The sequence below is a fragment of the Emys orbicularis genome, chromosome 4 (assembly GCF_028017835.1).
Source record: "Emys orbicularis isolate rEmyOrb1 chromosome 4, rEmyOrb1.hap1, whole genome shotgun sequence".
NCBI classification, from domain to species: Eukaryota; Metazoa; Chordata; order Testudines; family Emydidae; genus Emys; species Emys orbicularis.
The window spans coordinates 18980278-18998163 of record NC_088686.1 but is presented as its reverse complement, the minus strand read 5'-3'; the positions used below and the strand labels follow the sequence as shown (position 1 = coordinate 18998163).

The following is a 17886-nucleotide window of genomic DNA, read 5'->3' as shown; positions in this document are numbered from 1 at the left end:
ATGGTATCTTCTAGACTGAGCACTGAGTCCCATTGGGTAGATAGAAAGATTAACCTAAATAATCTATACAGAAGCCTGTGGAACCCCATAAGATTGGGTCCCTAATCCATGAACTATTGGAACTCATTTACTAAACTTTTCTTAAACATTACATGAATATATTGTCTCATACTCTAGAATTAGAATTTATAATCCCTATTCCATGATGAGATATCTTTGAGCTATAATGTATCTTAATTAAAACTATCTTTTAGATAAGTTTTTTCCTCAAAGCATTTTATCACAAAAAATCCGATTTTAAATAAAAAAAAAAATGATTTTTTTTTTTTAAATCATTGATTTTTATCCACCCTATTCTGCCCCCTCCCCATCTCCTGGGGTGTATCCTTCTGTCTGGCTCTTTCTAGCTCTAGGCTTCCATACAAACAGTTGTACCTCCACCCCCTCATTTGAGAAGATGAAACCCTGTTTTTGGTGTTTCCAAGTGGAATAGAAGTGATACCTGTATTGGTGTTGGAATGCTTAGCACCCTGTTTATCTCTGACTTTGCTCCTCCTGAGAAATACTTACAGCTGTCAGCTTGTTTCACTTGTTTTTTGCTTTATAAATATTATTGTTTTAGACATGCTGTTGTGAATTTTTTTAAAAGAAGCACATGGGAAATTCAGATAGCAGTGTTTCCAATTTAACGTGTCTCCCCCCGCCCCACCCGTTACATAGAGCACTGTCGTATTTTTGCGAGGGAGGATGCAATTGAACATGTTTCTCACTCTATCACCTTCATCAGCCTGATTAAGTCAAAATGCTTAATAAGCTGATGGTTCCTAAAATTCTGATGTAAATGAGGCTGTTCTTACTCTGACTTTATCCACCAGGGGCCTGACTAACTCCCAGTGAGTTCGTTGAGAAGATTCCGACTTCAGTAGGAGTTGGATCAGGCTCTAGTTTAACAATCTTGAAGCTGATCAAAGTCCCTTTTGTTCATGAGTAGGATATGAAGCATTCTGCTCCAAACCGGAAGAACAAAGGTTGATCAGCCTCCAGCCCTTGAGGTTACTGTTACACTGAAAGTGAGAGCTATTTCCCTTAAACTTAAGGGATGTCATCATAGGCCACTTCTGCTCCCAAATAAGAGTGAGCATGGGCAGATTTGCATGGAAATAACTAAAGGTGTGAGATTACAACTCACTTTAGTTATTTTGCTTCTAGTTTCCATGTAGACAAGCCCTCAGGAGCTCCTGTTGCTGATTCTTATGGTGTGCGTTTGTTGACACAACTGAAAGCAATAAAATTCCCTTTTCTGCGGGAGAGCACAGCATTTTGCATCAGTGTTAGTTGTAGAACAGTTAAAATACAAACTTTTTTTAATGCTTTCTTTAAAGAGATGCTGCCAAGTAGTTTCAAGACTGGGGGCCAGATTCTTCACCCTATTTCTGGTCCTTTGGCATCACCAGTGTGGTACAAGGAAGATGCAATTTGGTTACAGCTGAAAATTCTTCCATGGAGAAGAGTTCTTGGTTCTAAGTCAGCAGAGTCAGCTCCTGCACCAGCCTACCCCCTCTTGGTGTAGGAGTTGGCAATTCTCAGCTAGCACATGGGCTCTAGGGGACTGTACCCAGCTGTCATAAGTTCCAGTAGCCTCAAGTCTACACTAATGTACATCAAGGCCAGAGCCAGGGAAGCTTGAGAATCCGGGAAAGGTAACCAAATCCCTGATGTCCACACTCCCTATGTCCCCATTCGGACTGTATCTTGGTGCAAGAGAGAATCAGGACCTCTATAACCCGGTGCAACAGAGAGTCTGTTTTGCATAAATCTTTTTTTTTTTTTTTGAGGGGTGGGGGAGGGGGAATCATCACACGTTTGCTATGTTAATTTCTGTGTGGCACACCGTAAGTGCCAGCTGGCTCTACCATAAATGTTTATTAACAAGCATTGTGCCCAGAGTTCTCCATTTCTGCAGATACCAGTGATGACTGTGATGCCCCAAGCGTCAGCTAGCTCAGGAACCAGGGAGTCCCTGGTCGTGTTAGCTGCTGGGTCATCCAGCCAGAACATCGCTGATCTGCTTCTCTGTGTCCTGTGGCTGGTACGAGACCTTTCAGTATGAATGGTCCAGCCAAGAACCTGTATCAAAGGGGCTCTTCCAGAGTGAGGCAATAACTCAGAGCAGTAGTAAAGCTTTTACCTACGTCTTGATTTTGGCCCATCATTCTCCTTCCTGGTCCAGTTCTGCATGGTGCTGAGTGCCCACGGCTTCCATCGATGGCAGTGGGTTTGTCTTGACTAGGATTCAAGGGCGTCTTGCTGTTAGAAGATGAGTTAATGTCCTGAAACTAAAGTCTAGCCAAGTCAGTGTAGACTTTTAACAAGTGCTAAGAAGATTGGGTTGCCACTAGGCTTCAGCTGGACCAGCTTAGCATCTGCTTCCCTGACTTGCCACACGAGAATAGGAGGACCTGTTAGCCAATGCCTTCCAACAGCTACGAACCTTTAAATCCTAGTGAAGGCAACCTAATGGGTAGTGAGCACTCGACATCTTGAAGGGCAGGTTCCTTGGTCGTCTCCCATTACGACAGCGGTATATCCTGCTTGCACCGTTGGGCCGTCTTTTGGCATTGTGAAACCACATAAGAGATTGTATTATCCGTGAGGGCAGGGCAGGGCGGCTTGAGTGACAGCTTGTGGAGGGAGATGAAGTCTGTATCAAAGGCACTCAAGGTCCTGAGGCACGTGCAACCCTCTCAGATGGTCCCTTGTTTTAGGCCCAAAGTTGCCCACATTCCATATACATTTGGCGGGACTCTCTTCTGTCATTGCAAGTTATTTACATCAGAGGTAGAGAGCCATGAAACCGAGGTTACAGAAAGAATACATGATACAATAAAGGGATGAAGCCCGCAACCTCTTTGAGGCAGGGACCATTTTGTTGTTGTTCTGTTTGTACAGCACCCAGCAAGATGGGGTCCTGGCCCATGACTGGGGCTCCTAGGTGCTACTGCAATACAAATAAAAAATAAAAATGAACATATTTCACTTCCTGTGTGAGTAGCCCTGTGTGTCATGTCTGTGTCCGTCCATCTCTCATCTCGGGTCTTTGTCACACACTACGTGGTCCAATGGCTAGGGCAAAAGCCTAAGACTTGAGAGTGGGGTTCAATTCCCTGCTTTGCCACAGACTTCCTGTATGACCCTGAGCAAGTCACTTAGCCTCTCTGTGCCTCATCTGTACAATGGAGATAATAGTGCAGCCCTCCCTCAGAGGTGTTGTGAGGATTAATATGTTAATGATTGTGAAGTACTTTGAGATAGAGTGATGGAAAAGGCACTATATGAGAGCTAGAAGGTGGTGGTGTTAGTAGGGGCTTGCCATAAATGTGCTGGAGTCTGGCGGGTGCTCTTGAATGTTACTTCTCTGCGTGCAATATCAGTTGTCCAGAAGACATGTTCATATCATGGAAACTGTTGTACAGCTTTAACTATCATGGTAACTTCCTGGCTCGACTGCTAGAGTAATGACACTTATTGGATGGCATGGCAGTTAGAATTTCCTCAGCAATAAGGATCATTTTTCATTTGGAACTGACTGTATTTACATTCAATGGTGACCCACTTTACTTAGAGATTTTTTATTTCATGAGATACCACAATATTAGTGATGTACCCTGAGACAAACCTGTTTCTCTTCCCCCCCCCCCCCCCCTCTGTATCTAAGCAATAACTTCTGCTTTCTGCAGCAGGTTGCAAATGATGTAGGATATCCCATGATCTATAAATATAACCTCCAAATTGAATATATGTTTGTTTCCAATCAACCAATTGGGGTCATTCTGGAGGACACATTTCCATGGTTGAAACTTAGTCTGGAAAAAAGAAGAAAAAGCTGAGGATTTATCTGCTGCTAGGAACATTATCAACATGTTTGACATCAGCAAGGGAGAAAAAATTCTAGGAAACTGTTACAATATTTGTCACAAAAAAGCCATTCTTTTGTTTTAATTCTTGAATTCTCATGAAACAGTGCTGGCCTCTCTTTGCTTAAAAGCAAGTTGGTAGAGCCATTTTTAGAATAGTGTTGTGGAAGCCAGTGTGTCTATACCTGGAGAAGGGGAGCAACTCCTCTCTTCCAATAGCTGATTGATAGATATTCAGTAAAAGTGTAGCTTTGCCTCCTTACTTTGGTGCTTTGTTCATTTTTGCAGATACCCAGAGATACTACAGAGGTTTATATTGATGTGCTTTTCATTGACTGGTCTAGTTTTTCCAGTTAGAATTCAGGTCATATTGGGAAATTGAAAATAACCCTAAATATAGAGCAGAGAGTTTCTGTGACCTCATTTAATTTTTTCAAAACTATAAAGATCATGTAAAAAATGGAACACAGACACAGTTTATTTTACCTGTAGTTAATTCATACATTTTGAAGATTAAATGTACTGAGTGCAAGTAACATCATGTGGAGTCAGTGGGACTATTCGTTTGAATAAAGTTACCCATGTGTAGGTATTTCCAGAACAGAATTCTTACATAATAAAGTAATTAATAATATGTAATCTTCCACCCACCCCCATACCAGGTGAGCCTAATATCACCATTTTGTTTTGATAACCTCTTGTGTCTGGCCAGTCTCAAATTCATTATGCCTTTGTTCCCAGTCCCGCAGTGTGGATAAGCAGCATGCTGTAATCAACTATGACAAGGACAAAGATGAGCACAGGGTGAAGGATCTTGGGAGCTTAAATGGGGTAAGTTGTAAATTCTTCAGCTGGCTAAAACGTATATACTATGTATGTCTAGGTCCTAATCGTACAACATTTATGAGCATACTTAACTTTACTTGCGCAAGTAGACCCATTTTGAGTCAATGGGACTTACTCATGTGAGTGAACCCTAACACCTGCATAAGTGTGTGCATGGCTGGTTTGAGTAATGAGTTGTTTAACTAGAAGATAAACACACATCCATTGAAGTTATTTTCCTTTATTTTGGTGCTCCCTCTCTCCCCACCCCTCTGCCCCCCTCAACCTCAGCCCAACTGAACTCATCAGTTGTTAATAAATTTGTAGAGCTAGTTGGAAATGGGTTGAAATTTTGTCTCTGTTTTGCATTGAAATTTTCTGACTGGCTCTATAAAACTGCAAAACTAGTAAAGATTCTTCTGTCAGCTGTTCATGCTAAGCAGGGTGACCTTGCGACAAGCCAACTGTCTTACTAATTAATGATGTACAGTATGGAATGCCATTTAATTTCTCTGAGATAAACCATTTAAAAATTGCCTTTTAAATAATGAGACTAGCCCCCCTCCCACCCTGTTTCTGTTATTAAGATTGAAGGGCAGCGTGGCCTAATGAATTCAGCATAGAGCTGGGAGACGCACTCTTGAGTCTTAATCTCTGCTCTGGCACCGACTCACTGGGAGGCTTCAGGCAAGTCACTTAGGGCTTGTCTACACACACGAGTTGTACTGCTTTAGCTAAAGCGGCGTAGTTAAAGCAGTACTGCCCCCTACTGTGGATACAGTTATATTGGTATAAAGGTGCTTTATACTAGTATAGCTATTTCTGTAGGGAAAGGAGAATACACTGTATCCGTATAAGATACCTTTATAACTATGTCCACATTAGGGGTTGTACTACTATAACTATTTTGGTTTTAAAAAAATCATTCCCCTTAAATAGTACACTGGTACAAAAACTGTATGTAGACCAGGCCTTGGACTCTCTGCCAGTGTTGTCCTCTACGAAATGTGCATGATCATCCATCGTTATGTACCTCTCAGAGGTGTTGTGTGAAGGGTACGTAATTGTTGGTGAGGTGATTTGAAAATGGAAAGCTCTGTAGAAGTGCTAAGTATTATTATTTTGTTACATAACTACTGTAGATGGCTCACTAGCTCAGAACTTGAGGCAGGTAAGTCGCTGGGGCAAAGCAGCAGCTGAAAGGGACTGATAGGTGACGGCAGAGATGATGCAGGCTGCTGTGCTCTTGCTTTAAATAAATATTAATATTTAGTAGTAGTAAATATAACAAACCAGCATTCATTAGAAGAGGTAAGCTCTGTGTTGGGACGTTTGTACTCTGTAAGGGGAGACACCCCTCTCCCCCCCCAGGGGGTTCACCGTGCCAGGCCAATGGGGACTGCGGGAAGCGGCACGGGCCGAGGGATGTGCTGGCTGCCGCTTCCCGCAGCCCCCATTGGCCTGGCACGGCGAACCGCGGCCAGTGGGAGCTGCGATCGGCGTAACCTGCGGACACTGCAGGTAAACAAACCGGCCCAGCCCGCCAGCGGATTTCCCTGATGGGCCGCGTGCCAAAGGGTGCTGATCCCTGTTCTAAACTATATTTCACTGGATTTAATACTTGGTCTTGTCACGCATGCTTAACCTGGGCCATTGTGAAAGGATTAGGAGGGGAAAGTTATGCCCCAGCACTGAAGGCATATTTGCTCATTTTCCTTTGTAAACCTGTTTCTTCAAAGTCATTTTTGAGAGAGTCAGTTTTTTGTTGTGTTTTGCAAGCAGTGACTCCGCTCTTATCCACCCAGGGAAGGAATTGCATTGCAGCTCTGAAAACCCGACAACTGGCAGCTGCTGCTCATTTCCTATCGATATAGAATTCCACCTCTGAGCATGTGATAATTCCCAATGTTTGCCAGTGCCCATCTTCTGATCTAAGTGCAGCTGTGTGCCTAGCCCCCAGCAGCATGCCAGCATTTGTTTGTGATCTCTTTTTATTTTTGAACTGGACATACCAAAAGCACTTACACACAATTGCCTGATTGTCACATGTGGATTCATTTCTTTTCTATTAGGAGGCCTGGAGTCAATTTCCAGCTCTGCCGCACACTTCTTGTGTGACCTTGGGCAAATCTCTTAATCTCTCTGGTCTTCAGTTCCCCATCTGTAAAAAGGGAATAATTAGCTTGTAAGCTCTTTGGGGGAGGGGGGCATCTTTTAGTTCTGTGTTTGTACAGCACCAAGCACAATGTGGCCTTAGGTATCACTTCAATACAAATAATGATGATGCTTCCTTTCATGCCTGCCCCCCATCCCTGGTCTCTCCAGTTTATTTAAATTGTAAGCTTTTTGAGGCACAGACCTGTCTCATAGTATGCACATGTGCAGAGCCTAGCATGGTGTAGTACTCGTCTCCATGGGGGCATGTGGGTGTTACTGTAATAGCTAAAGAAAATTAAATCCAGTACACAGAATATGAATAGTTCTAACGATTGTCAAACTATATTTTGTTTTCACTGGTTTTTAGGTGGAGCTAGGTGTTTTCAGAGTTTATACGTGTGTTCCATGGGGTTGCTTGGCTAAATATGTAAACATTATGCCAGGGGTCGGCAACCTTTCAGAAGTGGTGTGCCGAGTCTTCATTTATTCACTCTGATTTAAGGTTTCGCGTGCCAGTCATACATTTTAACATTTTTAGAAGGTCTCTTTCTATAAGTCTATATTATATAACTAAACTATTGTTGTATATAAAGTAAACAAAGTTTTAAAAATGTTTAAGAAGCTTCATGTAAAATTAAATTAAAATGCAGAGCCCCCCGGAGCGGTGGCCAGGACCCGGGCAGTGTGAGTGCCACTGAAAATCAGCTCGCGTGCTGCCTTCGGCACGCGTGCCATAGGTTGCTTACCCCTGCATTATGCCTTTCATCAAAAGAGGGTTTATGCTTCTGTCTTGCAGACTTTTGTGAACGACGTCCGGATTCCTGACCAGAAATACATCACACTAAAACTGAACGACGTGATTCGCTTTGGCTACGATATCCTTATTGCCTGAGCAGAGCATTACACACTATTTTTGTTTTTAAGTTCTCTGTTGTTATGTTGAGGGTTAAATACCCTTAATTATGGCTAATGACTAAGTGTGTTGATATTGCCTTTCAGAGCCTCTGGATGGCTCATCAGCTTAGAATTTCGGCACTGTGGGCTTGATCCAAAGCGTGCAAATATCAACTCCCTTTGATTTCAGTGGGCTTTGGATCAGGCCTTATGTTGGCAGTAGCTGCATTCATCATGGGTGCCATCTCTACCTCTCATCTTAATGGGACTAAATAATCTCCATCCAAGAATATTAAAGGAACTGGCACATGAAATTGCAAGTCCAATAGCAAGGATTTTTAATGTATCTGTAAACTGGGGGGGTGGGTGGGTGGGAGGAGTATATCTTATGACTGGAGAATTGCTAATATAGTTCCTATATTTAAGAAAGGGGAAAAAAGTGATGTTAGAAACTACAGGCCTGTAAATTTGACCTCAATTGTATGGAACAAATTTTGAAAGAGAAAGTAGTTAAGGACGTAGAGGTGAACAGTAATTGGGATAAAATACATGATTTTACAAAAGATAGCTCATGCCAGACCAACTAATCTTCTTTGAGACGATAACTGATACTTTAGACAATGGAAATGCAGTAGATCTAATCTACCTGGATTTCAGTAAGGCATTTGATACAGTTCCACAGGGGAAATAATTAGTTAAATTGGAGAAGATGGGGATTAATATGAGAACTGAAAGGTGAATAAGGAACTGGTAAAAGGGGCAAGCGACTACAAAGGGTCATACTGAAAGATGAACTGTCAGGCTGGAGGGAGGTTACTAGTGGAGTACTTCAGGGATTGGTCTTGGGACCAATCTTATTTAACATTTTTATTAATGACCTTGGCACAAAAAGTGGGAGTGTGCTAATAAAATTTGCAGAAGACACAAAGTTCCTCCAATACAGATGAAGACCGGAATATCATACAAGAAGATCTGGATGACCTTGAAAACTGGAGTAATAGAAATGGGATGAAATTTAATAGTGGAAAGTGCAAGGTCATGCACTTTGGGACCAACAACAAGAATTTTTGCTATAAGCTGGGGACTTATCAATTGGAAGAGACAGAGGAGGAAAGACCTGGGTGTATTGGTTGATCACAGGATATCTGTGAGTCGCCAATGTGATGTGGCCATGAAAAGGTCCTAGGATGCATCAGGCATATTTCCAGTAGAGACCCGGAAGTGTTAATACCATTATACAAGGAGCTGGTGAGACCTCATCTGGAATACTGTGTGCAGTTCTGGTCTCCCATGTTTAAGAAAGATGAATTCAAACTGGAAATGGTGCAGAGAAAGGCTACTAGGATGAGCCGAGAAATGGAAAACCTACCTTATGAAAGGAGACTCAAAGAGCTTGGCTTGTTTAGCCGAATCAAATGAAGGCTGAGGGGAGGTATGGTTGCCCTCTATTAAAATATCAAAGGAATAAATACCAGGGAGGGAGAGGAGTTATTTAAGTTAAGCACCAATGTGCCCACAAGAACAAATGGATACAAACTGGCCATCAACAAGTTTATGCTTGGAATTAGATGGAATCACCATCAGAGCAGTGAAGTTCTGGAACTGCCTTCCAAGGGGAGCAGTGGGGGCAAAAAACCTAACTGGCTTCAAGACTGAGATTGATAAGTTTATGGAGGGGGTGGGATAATGAGACTGGCTACTTGCCATTGTAGGCAATCTATGACTGCTAGAAGCAAATATCTCCAGTGGCCGGTGATGGGCCATGTAGAGGAGCGGACTCACCCCTGCGGCGCCTCCTGCTGGTGACTCTGGGAATTAGCTCGATCCAGCCATCAGAGCGCCCTCTGCAGGCTGGTGATCCGCCTGTCCTCTGGCCCTGTGTCCCTCCCAGGACCCCGGTGCCCCTTTCTCTGGGTGCTGCCCCCTGGCAGTACACCCCTTAGTACTAGGGTCTCCCCTCCCAGGGGAACCCCCATCCACTATCCCTACCTTGCCTCAGTATCCGGCTACTGCCAGTCATCATCTAGCCACACGCCTGGGGCAGACTGCAGTATCAGCCTACTCATCACTGACAAGGAGGGTTTGGACCTGCTGCCTTGGCCTACCTCTGGGCTGCCCTCTGGGCTGCCCTCTGCAACCCCCAGTACCTGTTGGCCTTATGCTAGGCCACAGCCTGGGGCTTTCCAGGCTGGAGCTCCTCAGCCTTTCCCCAGCCCTGCTCCACTCAGGTATCCTGTCTCAAGCTCCCTGCAGCCAGGTCCTTCTCTCTCCAAGTGCAGAGAGAGACTCTTGGCCTCTGGCTCACAGCCTTTTTATATAGGGCCAGCTGAGGCCTGGTTGGGGTGTGGCCCAGCTGCAGCTGCTTCCCAATCAGCCCAGTTTAGCAGCTCCCAGCCACAACCTTCCCCCAGGGCTGTTTTAAGCCCTTCAGGGCAGGAGCGGGGTAACCACCCCGCTACAGGCCACAAGATGGGGAAGGCTCTGAGTTACTACAGAGAATCCTTTCCCAAAGTGTCTGGCTGGTGGGTCTTGCCCACATGCTCAGAGTCTAACTGATCACAATATTTGGGGGCAGGAAGGAATTTTCCCATGGGTCAGGATGGCAGCATGGGGCATGGGTCACTTGCAGGTTTAAACTAGAGTAAGTGGTGGATTCTCTGTAACCTGAAGTCTTTAAATCATGATTTGAGGACTTCAGTGACTCAGCCAGAGGTTATGGGTCTATTACAGGAGTGGATGGGTGAGGTTCTCTGGCCTGCAATATGCAGGAGGTCAGACTAGATGATCATAATGGTCCTTTCTGACCTTAAAGTCTATGAGTAGAGTTTTTTTTTTTTAAATGGAGCCCTGGATGTTACACTTCACTAGGCACCAGTCTGGGAGCAGACATGAAAGAGAGTGTGTGTGTGTGTGTGTGTGTGTGTGTGTGCGCGCAACATCCTCCTAGGATTTTATTTTTTTACCCCTGCACAGTACAGATTTTCTGCTATACTGAGGCCCATCCCGTTATTTGCAGGAAAAACTTGTCTGCCAAAAATGCACCTGTGTTGCTTTGCCTGCAGGTGACTTGTGCATGCTAACCTTAGTAGTTAAATGTCTAGCTCCTGCAAATTGCTGCTGGCACTAAATATGTGGACACATCTATTCATTTTGCAGCTGCAAACTGCACCTTGGTGAGGGAGGCCAGGCCCTGGACATGTGACTACTGTTTGGTTATGAAATGTGTAGACAACCAGTCTGTGCTGAAACATCCTTTGATCTTTGATATTTGCAGCCTCCCCCTTCCAACCCGCCTACTGGTTTGTTCCATCCATCTGTCACATCTTGTCTTTTAGGCTGTAAGCTCTTTGCTGCAGGGACCTGTCAATGACTAGATGTTTGTACAGTGTATGGGGCCTCAACCTGGTGGAGGTCTCTCTGTACTGCAGTATAAGGCACTGATCCAGCAAGGTGCTTACACATGTGCCCCATCTTGAGCGTGCGAGTGACATCAACAGGACTTCTTGCGTACTTAAGGTGAGGCATGTGTTCAAGTGCCTTGCTGAATAGTGACTTGTATGGCTAATATGTTGGCATATTATTAATAATACTCCAATATCGCCTCTTGGGATCTCTGATTTGATATATACAGAAACCCGAAGAAGACTATTGTAAACTTGAATGCATCCAAGGTATTAAGCCAATGGCTAGAGTGCAGGTAGATTTTAATGACTGTGATACAGATCTAAACTTTTCCAGTAGTTCTGGGCATTGTACGTCATAGTCCAAGGGCCTAATCATGCAGCCTTTACTTGTGGCTATTCCTGTAGAAATGAAATATTGCAAATGACCAGGCATCTGTATGTTGCCCATCAATGGGAAGACTTCCGAGAGTGAAGGCTGCAGGGTCAGTCATCATTAAGTACAAACTGCACCAAATATGATTTCTGCCCATTCTTTGCCATGACATTTTAAAGAGTGCTTTCTGTGCCTCTCTTGTTCAGCCCTATACCGAAGGCAGCATCTTTTCTATGCTATGAGTCAGCTGAGCTCTGTTGCATGAGGGCGTGCAGCTCTTTTTCCATTGAGAGTGGCACTCACAGGCTCGTGAGGTTTCCCTGCTATGCTCATGCCACTTGTGACTATTTTTAGTTTAACATTTCCCACCCTGTTTTTTTCCCCCCTCTGCTCTGTGTAATCTTTATAGGGCTGCTTTTGACAACATTACTGAATGTTTCCTTTATACATTTTCTGTGCAGCAGAAACTATCTGAGCCCAAACACATGAATATTGCCCTTTTTGAGAGGTTATAGCAATTCACCCCCCAAGTTACTCTCCACACAAGAAGCTAATACTGCCCAAAAACTTGTTAGTGCAGAGCAGGATTGTGCCGTGGTCCTATGTGGCTATGCAGGGAACTAAAGCTACCCATCCTCCTCTTGCACAACCATATGGGACTATTCCAGTTATGGCTTGGGCATTGAGGGGGAAGGGCAGGAGGATCTGTGAGTGAACAGTCATGGCTCTGAATTCCTTCCCACGGCTCCCCCTGGTCCAGTCCAGCTGTGTATCACACAGTGCTGTGCCTAAAGGCTAAATATAGCCTATAGAAATTGATATATATGTTGCAAAATATACACACTGTTGTTTTAAGGCAATAATTATGTTGGGCTGTTTAGTTCTGGTAGAGTGACGACTACTTTCAGTTTCTTCATCAATTTTTTCCTTTTAGGCTTTTCCTGTTGTATACTCACATCTGTTTCAGTTACAGTATCGCTGTGTATTTAATTCCTTCCCTGCTTCCTTAACAAGCGCCGTACATTCTAACATGTATGTCTTGGAACAAATTCAACACAAAGTACCAGAGGAAGCATTAAAGGTAAGCACTTATGTTATTTTTGTATGGAGATACTGGTACTTGTGAAGCGATGACAGCATTAAACAGCAAAACCCTACAGCATGTTCTTAAACAACATCCTACATTTTTCAGCACACCGGTGACAGCTTTGATAATGAATTGTGGAAAAAAACACAACTTAAGGTTTCCCTTCAATATGTGCTTGGGAGGACCTCACCTTGAGGATAGAGGTATCTCCCAGCTAGCCCAGATCTACTCTGTCCTTTCCCAACACTAGCATCTAACTGAAATTATTTATGATTTCATGACTGCCTGCTAAACAAAGGGCACTAAAGCTTTAGTGTATAGAGATGAACTCTCAGCACATTCAACTTTTCTTCAGCAGGAAATCAATGTCCTCCTAGAAATTAAGCAGTGAAGGGTGAATACCTTTCTCTGGGTGCTGTGGCTTATGTCAGCCCCTTAATGCTTCCTCCAATGAGCCAACGTTTGCTCAATTTACTCTCAGTAACAATCTCAATTTCAATAGCCTCTTTTTCTCTCCAAAGATCCTAGATATTCCTTATGACTTTCCTTATAGAGCAGTTTCACTTACTTCAATGAAATGGCTCCCCTAAGCATGAGCTGCAGGATCAGATACAGAACATACCAGACTCACTTCACCCATGACAGAAAGTCAGTCCCCTCTGGGGTGGAATGCCATAGGTGTTTCACAGCTCACAGCAACGCTACATAGCATTTAAAACAAGAAATACCAATACCAAATGTCAACCTTCAATTGACAGTTATAGTCTCACACCCCAGGTTCCATATTTAAGTCTACTTGTGTACGAGGGTAGGACTGGGTGAATCATTCATTGAACTTACTCAGACCTGATTTTTATGGAAACACCCTTTTCTGTAGATCCAGTTAGATCATTGAACACTGCCCAGCTTTAAGGGGAACCTAACTTTATGCAATATAGCTTTCTGAGCCTTCTGTCCAGATGTGAGACAATTAATGATAAAATATGTTGAGGTGTCACTGAAGCCTTAAGAGAAGGTAGATAAAAGGATGGGTTTGGAAGACTTCATCATGCTGTTGTGAGACTAAAGAACGGTGAGGGGGTTCAGTATTTGAATCCTGAATGGAAGGGGCGTTCATTCTAACTGTCCTTTGGTTATTTTTTTTAAAGCGTCTCCTAATGAGATGTTTCTTGGGGCAATGTCACTTAATATCCTTCTAAATGAGGTATTTGAAAGCTTCTCAGCTGGTATTTATATAACTCCATAGCCTTTGTTCAGGCATGTCTTTTATTCTTGTTCTCGAGCACAGCCACAATATTTGTTCTTATATGATCACATGGGGAGATAGTTTGCTCTTTTCATTGCCTGTTGTATGGCACCGCATAGCCTTGTCCGCATTTTTGCTTCTGTGTCTGCAGCACGAAAAGTATACTAGCCAACTTCAGATGAGTTTCAAGGGCACCGTGATGAAAAGGGTGGAGCAGCCGGTGGAACATGGTGGTTATACCGAATCCCCGCAAGCAAAACTGGAGAGAGGAGAGAAGAAAGCAATTACAGGTACTTGCTCAGAAACCAGTTAGTCAAGGTTCAGAACAGTCACTTACAATGCATCTTGATTTCTTTGCTGATTCAGAATAGAACTCCAGTAAAGCAGGCTACTTTTAGAAGCAATTACAGAGGTCCTCTTTCTAAACTTCTCATTTAAGTATTCTTGTTTCAGACAATGAGCCTGGCTTTCTCTGATGCAGTCTTCAGGAGAAATTTGCCAGTCTGACCTTACAAGAGAGCTGTGCTATTGCAATGGTATTTGCAGTGGGATGTGGACAGAGCAGGTCTGGCTAATTCTTGGCACCTGTCTGGTTTATTTTTAATTTCTTACCCGGGAACTGGCGCACGAATGATGCGAGTGACTCAGCTTGGAAAATGCAAGGCTTCCATGGATGGGCGCCAACATGCAGGGGATGGCGGCAGTATTGAATTCACTGCAAAAGCCCTTCATGGTCTTAAGTAACTGCACTTCCTAACGTGATGGGGGGATTGACCTCTGTTGTATTTCGGGATGGGTGGATTGCTGCAGGAAACATAAGGACCATAACGAATGCGGAGTACTTGTGGCACCTTAGAGACTAACAAATGCACAGAGAACATGAAAAAAATGGGTGTTGCCATACCAACTCTAACGAGACTAATCAATTAAGGTGGGCTATTATTATTATTATTTATTGATTAGTCTCGTTAGAGTTGGTATGGCACACCCATTTTTTCATGTTCTCTGTGCATATATATCTTCCTACTGTATTTTCCACTGCATGCATCCGATGAAGTGGGTTTTAGCCTACGAAAGCTTATGCCGAAATAAATTTGTTAGTCTCTAAGGTGCCACAAGTACTCCTCGTTCTTTTTGCTGATACAGACTAACACGGCTACCACTCTGAAATAAGGACCACAGTGAACCGTTTCAGTTCAGCTGAGCCCCTTCTAATACCTTCTCCCCCACTCCCTTTGTCTGTTGTTCCTGCCCACCCCACCTCTGTGCTCTTCTTCCTCGTGTCTAATCCCAACCAAGATGCCTCCTGCTTCTTCCCTACCCCTACAGTGTTAACAGACATAGCAGCCTCTCTCCATTTACTTTATCTTCATCAGACTCGTGATGCATCCCCTTTAGTGGTGCCCAAAGTGCATCGCTTACCTTCGGAGCTTCAGAGGTGTGAGATGAGCAACAATCAGTGTAATGCACTCTGGTGGCTTGTTGCCTGCCATGCATTCTAAAAGCCCCAAAGTGCCAGGAAAGTTGAAGTAAGCAATAACCTGTGGCCTAGCAGAGAGGCTGTCAGACATACTGAATGGGCCCCGTAGACCTGCAAAGGAAGGAGAGGTAGGTGGCAAGAGGGGAGAGGCTGGGGGAGCATTGTGTGGTTAAGGGAGGAGAGTCAGTGCCTGGGTTGCAGGAGAGGGGTGTGTGGATTTGGTACAAAATCTTTGTAGAAGCATCTGTCTATTTAGATACTTGGGTGGATCTGTCACTACTCCTCGCCAGACTGAATGTGTTGACCTTAATCTTCCATATTGTGTATTGCCCTTGTGAAAATCCCAGTAAGCTGGGAGAGCGTATTAAAGCAGCATAGCATTTCTCCTCTGTATTTTCCCCTCTTCTTCACTCCTGCTGTGTGTGAAAGCACACATACGTTCCTGCTCCTGACTCATTCTCTGCCCTGCAGAAACCTTTTCCCCGGCGCTTTCCATGTGTCCCGGTGTCACTCTTACTTGTAGTGAATACAGCAGACGTGGCACATTCCGCCTTGCCTCCTCGAGAATTGTTCACAAGCGCTCAGTTAGAGGGATGGGCTTGGCTGTGATTAGCTGTGACACAGAGGAGGGTGAAAGCAGGTGAACTTTATCTCGGCCTTGTGGAAAACTGTCTAGCCCTAGTGTGACATGAGCCAGATTCTTGAAACAAGTTGCAAATATCCAGTTTGTAAGCTCCAAATGTAGTTAATTTACATTTGTCACTTACTGGCTGACATCTTGGCAGGGAGTATGCAGGCGCTTTCCTACTTTGGTTCTTTTGATCACTTGTCACCTTGCAAAGTATGCAGGGCTTTTTTGTATGGTTTTCCGATTGAACCCATGTAAGGTAGGCAGTTGATATTTGGAAATATCTGCAAATGCAGCATCTAATGCGATACCTCGAGCACGGTGACCTACTTTCCCGGTGTGTAACTCTTGCTAACCCATATTTAATTTTCACTTGCAGGAACAAAACTTAGGCGAATCCATAACGATTCAGATTGCCTAGGAGGGGTGAATTTTAAGGATTGTGTTGCTCGCTCCCACTGCTCAGTGTCCAGTCTGGCAAGAGGCTGAGTGTCATCTGCAAAGTGCTGAGCTGCTGCTAAGCCCATTGAAGGAAGTGGGAGTTGAGGGTGCTGAGTATTTCGAAGGAGGCACTCAGCACTTCGCAGGATGGGACCCAGTGGACCTCACCCACAGCCCACCGAAGTCAATGGAAAGAGCTCGATGGGCTTTGGATCAGGCCCCCAACCCTTTGGAAGATGAACTAGCAGAGCTCATACTTAGCCTGCATCAGAGTTTGACTCATTCACTTTGTCTTCAGTTATACATGCAGTTTTACTCTGTGTTTTTGGAGGATTGGCAGTGGTTTAAAATCATCACGTTCTTACTGCCATTAATATCTTTCCAGCAAGTGGGTTTACTTAGTGGCAGTGGGAAAGAGGCTTTGGAGAGAGAGCCGTTCTGCTAAGCCTGTAGGTATTTAGTAATTTGCTTGTAGCAAATTAAAGCACGATCTGTGGTGACAATGGCCTTTAAAAATCTATATTATAGTTCCACTGGGAGGAAAGGGAGCAAAGAGGCAGGGCTTTTATAGAAGGGGAGGTTTAAAAAAAATGCTAGAGCAGGTTAGGAATGGGGGATGACACTGAAAACAATGAATCGGAAAGAGGGGTCTCAACTGTGCTTTTCTGTTTATTCTTTCCCATAATACCCAATAAATCTTTATACTATTAAAAAAAGAATCCTTGTGCCTTTTTAAAGTGTATTGCCTTTAAAGTGCAACATATAATCAACCATTGGAGCTTGCTCCTATAGGATGTTATTGAGGCAAGTAGCTTAAATTAATTGAGGATTAGAAATTCTAATGAATAAGAAAAGCAGCCACAGGTTGACTAGCTAGTGTTAAAAATAAGCAGTATTAGTTCTCATGCTTTATGGGATAAGCTGATCCCTGGCTGGATTAGGGAGACATAACTCCCCGCGTAGATGGTGTTGCACAATTACTTTGCATTATGCAGATTTGAAGACTGTCTCTGGAGCCCGAGCCCTTGCCATTGGCCATGGCATATTGGGCTAGATGGACCATAGGTAGGTTTTGACATGACAACTCCTGTGGTCTCTGTGCATAATTATAGATTGGTCATACAAGGGGTGATGTGTACATCAGCATCCTGCAATCCTTGTGCAGTCTAGAGTGTTGCTATTTGAACACACTATTGTTGTAGCTTAAAAACAGTGTGGTGCGTTGTTTTTTTAAATCCTTTAGTATCCCGAACCTTACAGTGTTGGCAGATCAAAATAAACACTGATGGCTTGATTTTCAGAAGCGTGGCATGCCCAGAGCTCCCATTTGAAATTGGCACCTTTGGAAACAGGGCCATGCTTTTTAATTTCCTTCGAATTCTGTGAAACGGTCTGCATACAAGTGACCATTGGTTAACTATACTGCTGTGTGCTGGA

The 17886-nt window shown here is 43.8% G+C and overlaps 1 protein-coding gene across 1 annotated transcript in view; it reads left to right on the top strand.

The window, feature by feature from the left end:
* Positions 1-17886, top strand: part of CEP170B (centrosomal protein 170B) — an 82779-nt gene that overhangs the window by 16397 nt on the left and 48496 nt on the right. The window contains exons 2-5 of the mRNA XM_065402580.1: positions 4656-4745; positions 7693-7771; positions 12590-12648; positions 14052-14190. Of these exons, the coding sequence (XP_065258652.1) occupies positions 4656-4745; positions 7693-7771; positions 12590-12648; positions 14052-14190 (367 nt within the window). The remainder of the gene's footprint in view (positions 1-4655; positions 4746-7692; positions 7772-12589; positions 12649-14051; positions 14191-17886) is intronic.